Source organism: Passer domesticus, chromosome Z, assembly GCF_036417665.1.
Source record: "Passer domesticus isolate bPasDom1 chromosome Z, bPasDom1.hap1, whole genome shotgun sequence".
NCBI lineage: Eukaryota > Metazoa > Chordata > Aves > Passeriformes > Passeridae > Passer > Passer domesticus.
The window spans coordinates 51,591,731-51,608,072 of record NC_087512.1 but is presented as its reverse complement, the minus strand read 5'-3'; the positions used below and the strand labels follow the sequence as shown (position 1 = coordinate 51,608,072).

The 16,342-nt window shown below is 47.8% G+C and overlaps 1 protein-coding gene across 2 annotated transcripts; it reads left to right on the top strand.

Moving 5' to 3' along the window:
- The first annotated feature begins 2,227 nt into the window (after nucleotides 1–2,227).
- LOC135290624 (serine/threonine-protein kinase PAK 3-like) lies at nucleotides 2,228–16,286 on the top strand. Of its 2 annotated transcripts, XM_064404559.1 has the most exons (14): nucleotides 2,228–2,466; nucleotides 3,379–3,416; nucleotides 4,186–4,317; nucleotides 7,114–7,248; nucleotides 7,525–7,860; nucleotides 8,285–8,552; nucleotides 10,369–10,432; nucleotides 11,104–11,152; nucleotides 11,923–12,035; nucleotides 12,700–12,817; nucleotides 13,504–13,603; nucleotides 14,056–14,252; nucleotides 14,560–14,697; nucleotides 16,067–16,286. In XM_064404559.1, exons 1-14 carry the CDS (start codon nucleotides 2,388–2,390, stop codon nucleotides 16,142–16,144), a joined length of 1,845 nt encoding a protein of 614 aa, XP_064260629.1. In that variant the 5' UTR covers nucleotides 2,228–2,387; the 3' UTR covers nucleotides 16,145–16,286. The 2 variants fall into 2 exon arrangements, with proteins under 2 accessions (XP_064260629.1, XP_064260630.1); XM_064404560.1 differs by lacking the exon at nucleotides 3,379–3,416.
- Nucleotides 16,287–16,342: the final 56 nt, after the last annotated feature.

Genomic DNA, 16,342 nt, shown 5'->3' with positions numbered 1-16,342 from the left:
AGTCCCGTCTGCTTTATTGACACAGCAATGTATCACTTGCAGGGTGTATTGATGAAATGCTTGTGTTTGATTCCCAGAAAAAGGAAAGAGAGGCATTAAGTGTAACAAATAGGGCTTAGTCTTGTGAATTCCTTTAGCTTTAACAGGCAGTGCTGAAGCCTGTATTCCCCCATTGCAGTGATTCATGTGTGCAAGTGGCTGTCTTAGCCTTGAGAATAAACACAGTGGTTCTGCTAAGAAGGTAGCTGGAATGCATTCAAAGGGAAGCAAGTATTCGTGGGAGGCTCTTGACCAGAAAAGGAGAATTTGAGGACTGGGATCTTTCCCAAACTACTGCGTCAGGAAGAGGAGTCGTGTCTGAGGCCCTGCCATATTTGATCCATGTTTGAGCAGGTTGACAAGACAATGAAGAAAAGTGTATTGTTTAAAGGGGGGGAACTTGCCCCTTGAAAGAGAAAGAATGTATTGGTCAGTGGGTGTGCAGTTCAGCTTTGAAAGGGGAACAATGCATCATGGAGCCCTTGTTGGCAGAGAGTCATGGAGTATGGTGAGCCATGGTGGCCTCACCTCACATGCCGGCCGTGAGTGAGCTGATACTGTAACTGGGAAAATCCCACTCTGAGCAGGAGATCAAGGCCTGGTTCTGGGGTGGAGGGGTGAGAAGGATGAGATGCACACTGTTTTAATCCAGGGGATGTCCTGGAAGTGCACTGCCTACCTGCCCCTGACACCGAGCACCACGCTCCATCTCCTTCCTATGTTCAGGGGATTTTTGGGAATCCAGAGGCTGATATGTATTATTTGCTACTGCAACTAATAGAATAAATTTGTTTTGCAAGCCCAGCTGTGTCTTAGGTTCTTTTGTGCATGGGTCTCCTCCTGAACCTGTGGCAACGACCACCAGGGACCTACAGGACACTCCTACTCTGATGTCAGTAAATTCTGAGAAGTGATTTAAATATGTCAGTAAATTTGGGGTGATGGTTAGCCTGTGAGTTTCAGCAAAATATTGAATATGTCTTAGTTCCACGAATACAAGCTAGTAGGTGAGATTGCTGGGTGTGCACATGTTAGGGAAGTGATTCCCTATGCACCCAGTGCTGGAAAGTAATGCCTCCTTTCTGACCCTGAGCTGGCAGCAGGGATCAGGCCCTGCTTGGTGACTTTCATTTTGGCAACTTCTGTTAGCAGGTAAGAAAGGTCAAAATGAAATCTATTCCAGCTGTTTTCTTCTGGTTTATTTTTTTAGGTACCAGGGCTCTGTGCTGTGGGTGGCCTGGGCATGGTAAGAGCAATGCAGCCCCCACAAAGCCCTTGGTTTCTCCACAAGTTGCCAGTTGACTGCTTGCAAAGGGGAATAAAGGTAGAGACATACATACACAGGAGTCCTGGGTATGTCCTATAAATGTGCAAATATATGGGGAGATTTGTTATCAATTATTTCCGCTGTTCTGCCAACAGTGGCTTCTCTCCTGGTTCTGTGTGTTACAGATGAGTAATGTAATGGTTGGCTCTCACAATTAAGAGGTAGATATTATGGGGTTTTTAAAATGTAAAGTGATGTTATCGTAATATATCATCCCATAGTCCTCTTTCCCCTCGTCCTTGTAATAACCTTGGTAGTCGGGGCATTTGGGGAGGGCTGGCTTTTGACCAGGAGGCGAGGTGTAAAACACCTGACCTCCAATCAAGATGTAAGAAAGTAATCTCTAGCAATGGACAGCAGAGAAAGAGTGAACATTGACAAAACTTTGTGAGGGGCTAATGGTAAAAAGAAAGAGCATCCCTTTTGCAGATGAGCTGTTGTAATGGTCATGGAGACTCCCAGTGCTGCAATTTTTCCTTATTCAGTCCTTGTTAAGGTTTAATAAACCTTTAAAATGTTAAAAGTGAGGGTCGTTTCTCAGATGTGCAATGCTTTGGGGCCATTTTTTTGGTCTGGTTTCCTTTGCTTGGGTCCCATCCGAGTGCTCTGTTGGAGTACAGGCTGTAGGTGCTTGGGACACTCTTGGAGTTGCTCTTGGATCCCTTGAACAACAGGATTTGGCCCAGGAGAGGAATTTGTGTTGCTTTGTGACCAAGGAGAACTTCCCAGGATATTTTGTGTTTGCTGTAGGGAAGGTTGGTTATTGCTTTGCATAAAGTCACAGACCAACATGGAGCGTTTGCTTTGTGATGTCAGGGCATGGTTGCCACGTCATAGTGGTGACATGAGAAGGTTGCCTTGGTGCACGGAAGGCCTCAGTGTCAGAGCAGTCCTAGGGCTTGCTCAGAGCAGGAGCACCCTGCACGTTGAGGCATTTGTCAGTGGGCAGCTGCACACTGACAGGAGCCTTGTTTGTTCTAGTGTTGGAGCACAGCATGCAAACTTGCACAGCAGTGCTACAATGATTCAGCAGCTTGCTGCTGCAGTGGTTACTGCTTATGGCATTACTTATTCCGGCTATTTTCTGACTCAACTGGCAAGTAAGTAGAGGTTTTCCCTGGATGTAACCAAACCAATGGTTTTTTTATGTCTTCCTGCTCTTTCTTAGTGACTGAGTTGATTCAGAAACAGAAAGAGCATTAGGATGCTGCTGGTTTGGTAAAGCTCCTGTCAAGATGTTCAGCTAAAAAGGGGGTGTCTGTAGCCACAGGGGCAGCATTGCAAGGGAACCTGCAGGGATTCTCTTCCCTCCATAGGAGAGTCTTTGTCAGCAGGGTCTGTCATTTCCTCAGTTTGCTGGGACAAGCAAGACAGGTTTGAAAATGTAGACTGGGAGGCCTTCTTGGAAAGCTTTCTAAAAACTCTGCAGTTGTTCCCAGAATTCAGGGAAAGCTTCTTTCTTTCTGAATTTTGTGATGAAGGGATTTGACTGTCTAACTTGATCTTTTACTCAGTGCTTAAATAATGATTCCCTTTGCAATGAAGTGCAAACTCCAAACCTGTGAGTGTCTGCTCCTGAACCCTAGATCTGCTGATCTGCTCTTCACAATAGAACTGCAGCAGCCCACTGGAATTTTGGGGAAGCTTTTCTGGGCAACTCTTTCCAGCAAGTTAGTGAGAATTAGTGCATGCAACTGATTTTTTTTTAACAAGTACCTGAGAGGATTTTAGAACAGTTCTATGTGTTTGGTAGAACAGGAGCATTTAGTGTTAAAGGACAATTTGCATGTTCTTGATCATTTTGGTATTCATTTACGGGCTAAACAGGCCAAAGTGGAGACACAAACAAGAATATGGTCCTGATCTCTTGTGGCTGTGTGAATGAAATGTGTATACTGGACAGATGTTGTGAAACGGAAAATAATCTCTGTTTGGGTTGACTTGTTCTGTGGGATTCACCAGACCCGGCATTTATCTCACAGCATCTGGTTCATTTTCCATGCTTACTACAGGTCACCTAAAGCATGTATTCAGGGGTGCTGCTCCTGAGGTGAGTGATAAAAGAATATTTTATATTCCTGGTGTTTAAGAATTGTCGAGCGAGCTGTCAGCTTAGCTAGTGGCAGCAGACTGTAGTGGGCCAGCTAGTAAGGCCCAAAGAAAATCCATTCTCATGCCTGCCACAAAAATAAAAAAGGCATAAGTGAATATTTCAGAATTTAAATTTCAGAACTTGAAAACTAGAACTGAACAATACCATAAAAACCTCACATGACAGTGCTCGGCACAAGGGCTGTTGCCCTGCCAAACCTGCCCTCAGTGCATCCAAGTGCTTTAGGCACTGGAGTAGCTGACACTTCCATCCTGGGGCTTGTAGGTTATTTGGTATGCTAGGAGGAGGAGTCCTGTTCATTTTCCCTTTTTCCAGCCAGCAAGGGGACTTCTGCACAACATTTACTGCTCTTTTCCAGCACTGGATGGGATTCTGATCCAGTTGTAGTTTTCCCTATCTGCAGCAGCAATAGCAAAGGCGTTGCTGGCTCTTTTCTACTTGTCCATTTCAGAGCTTTGAAGAAATAAGAGCTCCATTTTACAGAGACACCGTTGCTTGCTGATAACAGCAAATGAGGGATATAGAATTCATAGCCATATAGTGTTCTGTTGAATTGGCCCATTTTAATCTGGTTGGAGAGACTTAGAATCCCATTGCTCACCAAATCGATGAGTTCTCCTTAGAAGATGTTGTTGTAGATGTGAGGAGAAACGAGGTTCTCAATGGTAGGTAATGGCCTGTCCCTCATGCTTCTCTCTTGCCACAGGTGACAAAAGCAACAGCCTTCTCTCCTCTGGCTCCCTCTGCTCCTGGAGAAGAAGCCAAAGAGGAGCAAAATGAGCAAGACGACCACAAGCGTCCAGCTGTGGTCACAGCACAACCTGATCATCCCAAGAGAGTAAGTGCCAGGTGTGGGTGCTGCTGTCCTTAGTGCAAGGCAGAGGTGAAAGTTTGTGAGCAGGCAGCACTTGCTGTTGCTGGCCGAGGAGGCAGAGTGCTGGAGTCCTGCAGGATGTAGCCATTTCCTGCAGGCCGTGACAGCTGGAAATTGGCCTTTGATCTGTCATGTTGAGGCACCGAAGAGCTGGGGGCTCTGGGTGAGCTTTTGGCTGCCTGGCTCAGTGAAGCGCTATCTCTGGGCTTCTGCAGTGCTTTGGCCAAAGGCACACGTGGCAGTGCTGGAGGTCCCAGGGCTTTGTGTTCTGGTTTTCCCTCATGGAAAGGTGTCTTTGGCTTGTGGAAGTTTTCTGCAGTTTTCTTGAGGAGTTCTTCACTTGCACAGACTCTTTTGGCCCAGCTGTGTTTTGGCTTTTGATAAGCTGCAAGGAGATGAGTGTGCTGTCCATGAAGCTGTGGCGGGCCATTCTTGTCCGGTGTGGCCAAAGGAAGGAAGCGCGTAGTTGTGAAGCCTTCTGGTGAGGCAAAAAGCAGAAGGGGCAAGTTTCTGTTGATGCATTTAGGATGAAGTCTGCAGCTTTGGAAAGTGCCTTGGAGCCTGGAGTGGGGGCGAAGCTGCAAGTCCTTGAATGCTGTCTTGTGTTCCTCAGGACAGGAAGGCACTGTTTAAATGGTGGATGCTGTATTTGAAATCAGATGGGCAACTTTGAGGCTGGGAAGGCAAAAGGAGCCAGGGCTGCTGCCGGTCCAGAGCAGCTGAGCAAGAGCCAGCCTGTGGGCAGGCGGCCAAGAAGGCCAAGGGCAGGGTGGGCTGTGTCAGCAGCAGAGGGGCAGCAGGAGCAGGGCAGCGAGCGTCGGCCTGTGCTGGGCAGCACTGTGGCCGCAGCTGCAGCGAGTGCTGTGTGCCCCTGTGTGCAGCTTGTGGGCCCCTGTGAAGCAGAAAGTCCTTGAGGGGCTGGAGCGTGTGCACAGAAGGACACGGGAGCCGGGCAAGGGTGTGGAGCACAAGGCCAGTGAGGAGGGAACTTTAGCCTGCACAATGGGAGGCTGGTGAGGGACCATCAGCATCTCCTCACGGAATCCGAATATTTTAGCCAGTTTTGAAGTGACTTTCCCCCTTTTTTTACATTTCTATTTTTGTCTTTGCTTCAAGGATGTGGGTTTTTTAATTTTCTTTTTCTCCCAACTAAGATGCTGTTCCTCATTATTTCCTGCCCTTTTACAGCCCTGGGACGGGTTCTGGTAGAATTCTCATTTCCGAGGTGTCACTTCTGGTGACTGAAGTATTTTTTCCTGCGAAGTCATCATTCGATGCAGGGATCTTTGTTCAGATGGAGCTGTTTTGGTTCCAGGCCAGCCAATATGGGCTTACAGATGATTTTGAGGTTAACAGTGCCTGTGCCTTTTTGCAGCCCAGGGAATCATTGTGTGTTGTGTTTGGGAATTGAGCAGGACATAAATGCCCTTGCATCCTTTCTGGTCCTCAGAGATCAGAAGAGCTGGAAGGGGCTTGGCTGCATTTCTGATTACAGTTACTTTAGCAGTGTCAGTGGCGTCTAGCCCATGAGAAGAACTTGCTTGAACACAGATGCAGAAAGAGTGAAGTTTCCAGTGCAATGCTCTGGGTCAGATAACTTTCCATAAGGACCTACATGCTCCAGATTCCCCAAGAGTGTGATTTATTGAAGCAATAAGACATCAATCTCAAGCTTGCTGCTGACTGGGGCCACTGGCTACCAAGTGCTGATGTGTGTAGCAACTGAGAGGACAGTAAAGAGAGATTATAGTAGTGAGATCAACCTGTCTTTCTAATCTATCTATATATCTGTCTGTCTGTCTGTCTGTCTGTCTCTCTATCTCTCTCAATCTATGTAACATTTACATTATTGAATCTTTACGGCTCTGGTCCAAAGGAGTTGGAGGTGCAAAGCTCACCTAAAGCATCCCTTTTGGGAGAGGATTAGAGACACATTCTGTCGACCAATTCTGAGCAGGCAGAGATGTTTCCCCCTCCAGATATGGTGGGTTTTTTCCCCTCAGAGTTGTTTTCTTCCTCCAGCCTCTTCTGCCCTGAAGTCCCCAGTTAATTCTTTAAGTTTCTCCCTGTCCTAGAGAGGTGGAACAATTCCATGGTTAGGTGGTGTTTGGTGACTCTGCTCATACATGCATTACATGACACATGCTTTCCTTCACTGGCATCCCCAGGGGTGTGTAAGTGCATTCATTAATGAGGCCTTTTGAGAGTCTCTGTTACTGCTGGTCAGAATTCTCAGCTGACAAAAGAAGGAGAAGAAACACCTTGATCCTCTTCCATATACTGAGGTGGCCATAGAGGCTCTGTGACCTCCATCAGAGGATCTTTGCACACACCCTTATCTCCTGAATGACCAGGATTCCTAACAAGAGTGTAGATGTCAGAAAGCAGGAATGCTGGTGAGCTCAGCTAGGAAGCCACCTGCAGAGCCAGGATGAAGCTGTGGGACAGGGCTGGGTGTCAGTCACTACTGAAAGACAAAGAGGACATGGCAGGAGCAGAGGGAGGCCCTCACCAGAGCCTTGAGAAATGCCACACCTTCCCTGTCAGCTGCCTGACAGGCTGTTGGAGCTTCAGTGCCAGATGGCCCCTGATTGTAGTGCCAGGGTCACTTTGGAATCTGTGCCTCCCCCCAGGCAGAGAATGACCCAGGAGAGCAGCAGCACAGAGCTTTGGGAATGTGTGAGCTCATCAGCCTTTGAGTCTTGGCCCACAAATGTTGTATGGCAAGTTGAAACCCATCTTCTCTTGCTTTCTGTGCAGGTCCTTGTAGAGAAAGAGCAGGCACAGACGGCTTTATCAGAGATGCCATGCCAGGCTCAGGGAGAGCTGTTCCCAGCCCGAGAGCAGGAAGAGCAGCTCAGGCAGCAGGTGGAAGAGCCACAGCAGAATGGCCAGGTAAGCCTGACTGGCCAGGTGACAGAGGGAAGGGCAGGAAGAGGGGCATAAAACAGAGCTCTTGGGCCTGAGGAGGCCAGGAGTCCCACAGGCACTGAAAGCACAGAGCCTTGGAATCTGCAGAGATCAGCACTGGGACAGAAGGTTTGCAGTGGAAGCAGATGTGGGTAGGAAGCAGAAAGAAGTGGCTGAATAGATGTGATTTTGAGGCTGCAAGGGGAAAAAGCTGAGCCTGATGGCAGCTCCCAGTCACTTGCTCTGCATTTGTATGTACAGGACATCAAGGCAGAACAGCAAGCAGAGCTGCCTGAAGCTCAGAGTCCCATCATGGCAGTGAAGAGGAGGAAGAAGGAAGACATGAGAAGAATTCAAGAGGAGATGGATCTCCATCAGCACAGGAGCGATCGACAAAACCAGGTAAGTGAGAAAGTGGCAGCCACTCCACTCATTAAACTTCCTCTCCATTGTTGTCTACAGACCATCAAGGAAGATGTGCAGGCAGAGCTGCAGGAATCTGAAGCTGGGAACAAGGCAAGGGAGAAGAGGCTGGAGGAAGAAATGAAAATCATCAGAGAGGAAATCAATTGCCTCCCTCAGGCTCTACAAAAGCAAGTGAGTGAAGGATGGACAGCCAGTGCAGTCACCAAACTGGTGCTTTCTGCCCTTCTTGCCTTTCCACTGCAGAGCAGCAGGGAATGGGGCTGTGCCTCTGAGTGCCATCCTGCTCTAGTGTGGATCACAGTCACTCTGAAGGACATTTCCTGCTGTGCTGAATCTCAGCTGCTGCCCTGGACAGTGGGACTTGTCCTTTGGCCTTCTGGCCAGCAGTCATCCAAATTGATTCCTGCTGGACTGTTCCTGCTCTCCCTGTTTCTTGAGGTGTTTTTAGAGTGGAACATGGTGACCCAGATGGAGGATTGAAACAAGCTGTCTGTATCCCTTGTAAATCAGTTCCTGCCCTTTCCACATAGTCAGTGACTCTTGGCTGACAGGGACAAGCTGTGGTCTCTGACTGCTTTGTTCTGTTTGATTTGAGGTGCAAGTATCGACATCTCACCTGGCAGCCTGCGAAGACTTCCGAAAAACAACGGGCAATGAAGAGCCCCAAGGCTGGCATGAGGCACGTGAACAGTGCCCACCACAAGTGCTACAGGTCCAGCAAATCATGGGCTCTGGCACAGAATCTTCTGCCACAGCAGCATTACCTCCAGGAGCCCCTTCTGTCAAACCTGGGAACTCGAACTCGGGCAGTTCCTTCATCTTTCCCAAACAGCAGACTGAGAAGAGGTACCTGGAGGTGCTGGGTATGTCTGGTGTATTTCTTGTCTGAGGGACAGTGTATTCTGTGCAGGCGTCAGCACAGCTGTACCAAATGCTCCTCCTGACTTTGGTGTCCCACTGGGGACATTCAGGACTCCCCAGAGGAAGTGCTGTGCTCTGAGGCAGCGAGAGAGCACTCTGGGTGTTCCTGCTGCCTCTGAGGGCAGCTTGGACTGGTTTGGCTTTGCCTGAGCTTCCCTCTCTGCTAAATGCTGAAGCAGGGATTGTTCTTGCACCAGCAGAAGGCTTTGAGCTAGCAAATGATCTAGGCAAGTCCTGTGTGCTAGTGGCCAAACTGAACAGAATTTTTAACTTCCTAAATTCTCCTTAGATTCCTGATTTCTAACCAGTCATCAGAGCAAAAGAACTTCACAGAAATTCACTGGTTTTGGAGTTTTGTCCTTTTGGTTGGGGATTTTTTTTTTGTTTGTTTGTTTTGTTGTTGTTGGAGGGGGGGGTGTTTTTGTTTTGTTTATTTTTTGTTGGGTTTTTTTTGTTGTTGTGGGGTTTTTTGGTTGTGTTTTGGAGGTTTTTTTGTTGTTGGTTTGTGAGGTTTTTTGGTTGCGTTGGTTTTTCTCCATCTTGAAGAAGCCCTTCAGTCTCACGTCTTACTGATGTCATGCTTATGACTGTTACTGTTACCACTACTACATCTACAGTTTATTTTCATGAGAATGCTATATTTTTGTCAATAAGAACTACTTTGAAAGAACATCACGTTACAGACAACTAGAGAGCAGGAGGTATTTTCCATGTGCTCCCGAAGACAAAACAGATACTTTTATATCAACCTGTATTTAATATTCTAGTTTTATGCTTATAAAGATGTGTCCAAGAGACACATCCGAGTGGCGAGATCAGATAAAACTGTACTGCAGCCATTTCTCAGGAGAGAGCCTCCAGCCCACCCATGGTATATTCCTCAGATCCATGGCACTTTTTCATACCTGTTTCCCACCCTTTCCCATGACTGTTAGAATCCTACCCATTGGCCCAAGCCTAGCTCAGATCAGTCTCTGGGAAAACACATCAAGCCCTTTGTGATTCTGCAGCAGAAGGCATTTAATTTGCTTCTTGCCCATAACAGCTGCCAGTGCTGTGCTCTCAGATAAGATCTGGTGGGGCAGAGAGCAGAGCCCAGTGGATTCTGGGTCTGCCATCACCTGTTGGGACAAGAAGGGCGTTGATCTGCACCTCGCTGTGTCTGATCTCAAAGCCCATCCTGTTGTGTCCTGAATGGGGCAACAGCTTGTACGGGGCTCAGGCTGCCTGTGGCTTCTTCCCACTGCTTGTCAGTGCTCCTGCTTGGGCTTTGCCAGCCTTGTTGTGGTAGCTGTCCTGTCCCTGTCCCTGCTGGTGGGACTGCAGAGGCTGGAGCCTTCCTTAGCTGGAAGAGGGGCATCTTTGAGCTCAGCCTGCTCATAAATGGTGAGGGTCCTGATGGTGAAAGCTCCGTCAGGATTGGTTATAGCTTGAGCTGCTGTGGTTTACAAACAGAACGGCATTCTTCTGGCAAACTGCTGAAAGGGGGAGAAGATGTCCTCCTCTCCTGGGAATGAATCTCCCTGTGCTTTGTTTCCTGTCAAGAGAACTCTTCAAAGGATTGGACAAAATCAGTCTCTGTGCCAGCCATCTGCACTGCAGGGCTGCCTGTCCTGTTGCTGTTGTGGTTGTTGTTGATGTTGTTACCCAGCTGACTACAAAGGGCTCAGAGTCCCAGGCAGTGGGGCTGCCTTTTCTATGTCCTGGAAGCTTGGATCTCTGCTTTAAAGTGAGCATCTTGCATTTTGTTTCCCTCAGGGAGAATGGTGAACATGGGAAATCCCACGATTAAATACACTGAACTGGAACACATTGGCAGCGGGTGAGTCCAACTGCAGTTACTTCTACACAGCCATGGTCCAGGAGTTTTTCTGGTGGAATGTCTTTCCAGCGTGAAGTCAGGCCAGCTGCAAACATGTTTACACACTGGGGATAGATTGTCCCATCTCTCAGTGCTGCTCAGAATTTGTTTGTGCTCAGAAGGCTTTGTCAGCATCTCCATGCTGCCGAGGTCTTGCCTGCATCAAGGAACAGAACCTGGAATATCTCCTCTCTCTCAAGTGTAGGACAGCTCTGTGTTAATTTCTTTAGTATTTTTGTATCATACTGCCACACTAATGAAAAAAGAAGAATCTTGTTTGCCTGAAAGAGCAACCTACTCCCTATCAAAGCTGTCAGATAACAGTTCTCAGGAACATTTCTTTCCCATGGTTTGCGAAAGGAAATACTCTGTGTTTAGGATAGGAACCACACAGTTTAGAAACTGAAACCCAACATGAAAGAACAAACTCCCTTTAGAAGTTGAACCCCAGTGCTTCAGGAACAGGCTCAGTGCCCATGCACTTGAGAGGAAAATGCATCATCTGCCTTCTGGCACAGCCCTCCTGCATCGTGCAGGTTTTAGGTACTTACAGGAGAGATCTCCTGTGTGGGCTGGCTTTCTCTCCAAGAGCTAAACAGCTTCTCCTTTCTCTGCTTCTGTTTTGTTTCTAGGTATTTTGGAGATGTGGTTAGAGCAGTGGACAATGTCACAGGAGGAGAGGTAAATGTCAACTGCCACTGCAGACACTGCTGCACTTGAGGGTTTTCCCTTCTGGTGTGAGCAACTGGGGCTGGAGCTTTGGGTAGAGCTGTGCTGAAAAGGCACAAGAAGCACAGACTGGTGCAAGCCTGCAAAATCCATTTGGGGCTTTGTCCTTCTCAGCTGCCAGAAGGAAGGCACGGAGGGCAGCGGTTCCTTTCAGAGAAGGACGCGCCCACTCGCTCTCCATGGCTAAAACAAAGGTGGTGCCTTAGAGCACCTCACTGCCCTTTGCGGCTACAGCTTCAGAGTCCTGAATTCTCATTTCTGGCTGCCAGCAAATACATCTGAAAGTTCCTGGTAGTTCCTTAGCCACCTGCAGTGCTGCACTTGGGAACTGCACATAGGGAGAGATCTGCAAGGTGTCCCTAAAAGCCCTAAGCCCTGCCCATGCCTCAAGATGTATCCACAGAGTATCAAGGCCTGGATTACTTCTTCTGAATCCCATCCAAAGCAGCAGAGAGTGTGGTCAGAGGTTTGTGGCTGATAGTTGACACACCCCTGTTACCAAGTGGAAAAGCAAAATGTCAGTGGCCCCATGTGTCCTGTAACTGCCCCCCAAGGGAGCAGAGAAATGGGCTGTTGGAATGTCAGTTCCTAATTACTGCAGTGCCTAATCACAAGGCAGTTTGGCACAGCTCGGCTGTGTCATTGCAAAATCACTGACTCCATGTCTGTTGTGGTCTCGTGCCACCAGCTTCTCAAGTTACTGATTTTTAATGCCATTATAGGTGGCCATAAAAAAAGTACATCTAAAAGGACTGAAGAGGAAGCAACTAACCTTTAATGAAATCATGATCATGAAGAAGTATAGGAGTCCCAGTGTTGTGAATTATTTAGACAGGTGAGAGGTCATGGTCTGTCTTATCGCATGAATGTACATTTACGTATAGTAAACATGAGAGGTTAAAAACTCAGTTTGGTCTGTGGCAGAAAATAGAGCTGTTAATTATTATTTATTAATATTTCTCTACTTATCTCCAATGGATGATAAAAGAGTGCATCTTGTCTGCATGAGTCTTCTCTGGCAGACATAGTTTAAAAATTATTGAAAAATTATTCAAAACCTAGATCAGCTGTATCTTACTAAGTCAATACCCTTAAAGTTCACTTCTTCCACATTGTTTTGGGATTCAGTTTTTAAAGTTTCTTAAGTGCTGATGAATCATCCTAAAGTAGATTTCCTGTAGATCCTTACTCCTCTTTGCCATTGCATGCCAGGAAGACTAGGTGCTTATTTCCAGAAGCACCATGCCTGACAGTTTTTTTATCTGGGCTGTTACTAAACTGCACTTTTCGCTTGCTGGCCATCTTAGCCATCTCCTTTTTCACAGCTGTGCCTTTCTCCTTGAGACTGCACAGACTGCAAACAATGCACAGCCTAGAGGGAATGTCTATTCCTTTGATTCTCTCCTAGTCACAAAGGGACTTGGAAACAAGAAACCCAGAAGGAAAATATCAACGTAGTCATGCATGTTTATCTCCACGCCCTTGCTTCCTTCTTTCAGCTACCTTCTGGGTGAGGAACTCTGGCTGGTTATGGAGTACATGGACGGAGGTGCTCTGAGCGACATCATCAGCAAGAGCTACCTGTCTGAGGATGAGATGGCAGCCATCAGTCGGGAGGTCAGCAATCCCATCTGTGCAGCTGAGGGCTTGGGCAGGATTGTCTGGGAAACAGGGGCTCAGGACAGGAGAGGTTTCATGTGCCAAGCTTTGTTTGTGTGTTGCTGCTATGCTATGGGCAAGTAGAAGCATCTCAAGTGAAATTGCTGCCAGTGCTCCTGCACTCACTGAACTCAGTTCTTGTACTCTTATCTCCTGCTGTTGTGTTCTCGCTCTGCCTCTTGTATTTGCTCTTCTCCATCTTGCCTCTCTAAACTTTTGCCTGTCTTCACTGCATTCCTTGCCTGTAAAAGCAAAGGTGATGGTGGCAGGATTTGAAAGGAACAGCAAAGGAAAAGAGAGAGAGACTCGTTTCTCTCAGTCCTCAGCTAAAAAGGATAGGAGTGCAGCCAAAGCGCTCTTTGCTTCTGAGCACATCCCCTGCAGCAGCACAGGGGTGTGGTGTGCTGGGGACAGTCTACAAGAGCAGGTGCTGTTGCTCTTTCAAAAGCTGACATGCCTTTGGTTAGAAAGGTCCTGCTCTGCAAGTGTTGCAGCAGCAAGCTCTTCCTCTCAGTGGCACTGTGTTCTGCCATTACTCCCCATTCCCCTGGGGATAGGGAATCTTTTTGATTTTTTGTTTCCTTTCTTTTGTGATGAAATCATATCACTTAGTTTTGCCCTCCTGTTTCTGTTTTCTCTCTCAGTGCCTGCAAGGACTGGATTTTCTTCACTCAAACTACGTGATCCACCGAGATGTGAAGAGTGAAAACATCCTTCTCAGAACCGATGGCTCTGTCAAGCTGGGTCAGTGTATTCTTGGTCAGCTGCAGCATTCCAGGGATGTGGGTGTGGGGCTGCTTGGAGTGACTGCCAGCTCCCCAGAAATGGTGCTGGTGGCAGTGCAGGGACACCTGCAGTGAGCTGGTGACACGGTTGCAATGTGCACAGAGGTATGACTAGGAACAAGCAGTCAAGAGTGGTGCTGGTCTGTGTGTGTCCCTTGCAGAGGGAGGGAGTTACAAGTCTAAAGTTTCCAAAGAACAAAAGCCACTGCTGGAAGCATTGTTAAAAAAATGTGAGGAGTTTTTAAGTTGCCAATGCCATATTTCCTTGGCTCAAGCCTTGAGAAAACAGAGCAAGGACAGTTGTCCAGGAGATTGAACAACACATTTTCAAACTTCTACTGGGGAATTCTTTTGCTTGGTTTCCTAATTGCACAGAATTAAAATAAAAACAGTATTTTGCTTTCTCCTCAGCTGATTTTGGCCTCTCTACTCAGCTCACTCCTGAGCAGAGTAGACAGTGCTCAGTAGCCGGGACTCCTTGGTGGATGGCACCTGAAGTGGTGACGCGTCAACCATATGGCCCCAAAGTGGACATATGGTCTTTTGGAATTGTGGGAATTGAAATGGTAGAACAAGAACCTCCTTACAACAACCAAAGTCCAGCCTCGGTAAGGAGCAAATACTCACTGATCCTGCTGTCTTTCTCACCTGTCCCATGTCCTGTGTGCCATTGTGGTTGCAGTTCACACTAACTAGGTCAGTCAATGAAATAGCAGCCAAGACAAGATCTGCAGGATGTTGGAAAACTGTGCCTGCATCGGGGTTTGGGTTTTTGGTTGGCAAAGGAAAGGCATCTCTGGGTCTCTGCCAGGGCAGTAACTGCCACTGAAGAACAGGGGTTAAACAATGGGCTCAGGGAGAGCAGTCACAGATGGGAAAGAAGCAGGTGGAGCCTCCTGTTTCCTTTTTCTCCAGGTTAAACAACTGATAGCCACAATAGGGACCCCACAGCTGCTGCATCCCAAGCTCCTCTCGGCTTGGCTGCGTGACTTCCTGAGCTGCTGCCTGCAGGAAGACGAGGAGCGGCGCTGGTCTGCCAAGGAACTCCTGCAGGTAAAATGCAAAGGGGCTGCAGGTGAAACAGGGTGCAAGGAATGGGCTCCTCCTCCACGGAAGTCCAAGGCATCAGATGAGCCCCCTTCCTCCTCACCTCCACTCTTGGTGCTCTTCAAATGAAAACGGTGAGGAATCCTAGAGTGGGCTGGGCTGGCAGGGCCCTGTAAAGGTCATCTGGTGCAAGTGTCCTGCAATGAGCAGAGACATCTTTAAAGAGATCAGGTTGCTCAAAGTCCCTTTTTGCCTGACCTGGAATGGTTCCAGGGATGGGCCACCTACAAGGTCTTAGGGCAACTTGTGCCAGGGTGGCACCATGCTGTGAGGAAACAATTTCTTCCCTCAAACTTCTCTGACTGGATCCCCTTTGTGTTTAAAAAGATTCACCCACATCCTATTGTAACTGGTCCTGTTAAAAAACAGTGTCCCCCACTTTCTTCAAAGCCACTCTGAAGTCTTGGAAAATGGCAATAAGTGGCTCCCTGGGGCCTGTTCTTCACACAACTGAATAACTCCACCTCTCTGTATTTCCTTAGAGGAGAGGTGCTCTGTCCACTGACTGTTTCTGTCACCCTGTTTTGTAATTTGATGGGGTGCTCTGTTTTATCTAATGGCAAAAGAATTGAAGTAGAGAAATGCAGGGTACAGAGACATGCAAAGGTGGTGCAGGAACCCAAGGAAGCCAGGCCTGGCCGGGTGGTCAGAGATTTGGCTGTGGGCAGGAGGGGCTGTGGGGGCTCACTGTGAGCCTCTGAGGGGCCCTGGTTTGTGCCCCCACCCCACCCTTACAGGTTTCTGGCACGCAAACAGGGAGAGCTGAGAGGGACTTGTCCCAGCCCCATCTGCTGCCTGGCACGCTCAAGCAGACAGGAACTGGCCCAGGGTTACTGCCAGGTTGTGTGGCAGAGAGGGAAGTGCAGCACCCAGTGCCAGTGGGCTGTCCCTGCTGGGAAGGAAGGTGCCATCCAGCACAGGAGGGGCAGGGCATGGAAAGGTAGACACTGCTCTGTGTCCCTGTGGAAATCAGCACAGTGCCTGTTGTTTAAAGGCAGGGACCCATATGACTCAGTGGAGTTTCCTGAAAGGAGGAAACCCCAGGGACAGAATGCACCATTTCTAGATAACTGGCAGGGAAAAAATCCTAGCAAGATGAAGACATGACAATAAACAAATGAGTGGGATTCTGGAACACATTTGCCTGTGATGGCAAGGTCCTGCACATGATGACTGAGGAGCAGATGGTCCCATTGTTATACTTTCTGGGTCATTCTAGGAACTAGAGGAATCCTCACTGAGCCTGTGAAGCACTGAGCTTGGAAAGTCATGGTTCACTGTTCTTTGCTTTTTTTTTTTTTTTCCCTGTGGACAGCATCCGTTTGTAACATCAGCCAAGCCAGCATCCATCCTGGCACCACTGATCATCTCAGTGATGAAGAAGAGAAAATAGGAGACGAGAATGTAACAATCATGTCAAGATATAATCTCCATATTTAGTTTAGAGTAGGATTGTAGAGTAGGATTGTTGAAGAGTTTTGTAGAATAGGATTATAGATTAGGATTGGAATGAAATAAAGTTTTGGAAACATTAACTCAATTGGAAGACTCCCTTCCTTCTGACCCTTTCAGAAAACTCAACATTTCCTTC

Excerpts from the sequence above, each read along its gene's own strand:
- LOC135290624 (XM_064404559.1), top strand. The coding sequence starts at position 2,388 with ATGATTCAGCAGCTTGCTGCTGCAGTGGTTACTGCTTATGGCATTACT. Across the intron at positions 7,249-7,524 it reads AGCCACAGCAGAATGGCCAG|GACATCAAGGCAGAACAGCA; the intron begins GTAAGCCTGACT and ends TTGTATGTACAG. Across the intron at positions 14,253-14,559 it reads ACAACCAAAGTCCAGCCTCG|GTTAAACAACTGATAGCCAC; the intron begins GTAAGGAGCAAA and ends CTTTTTCTCCAG.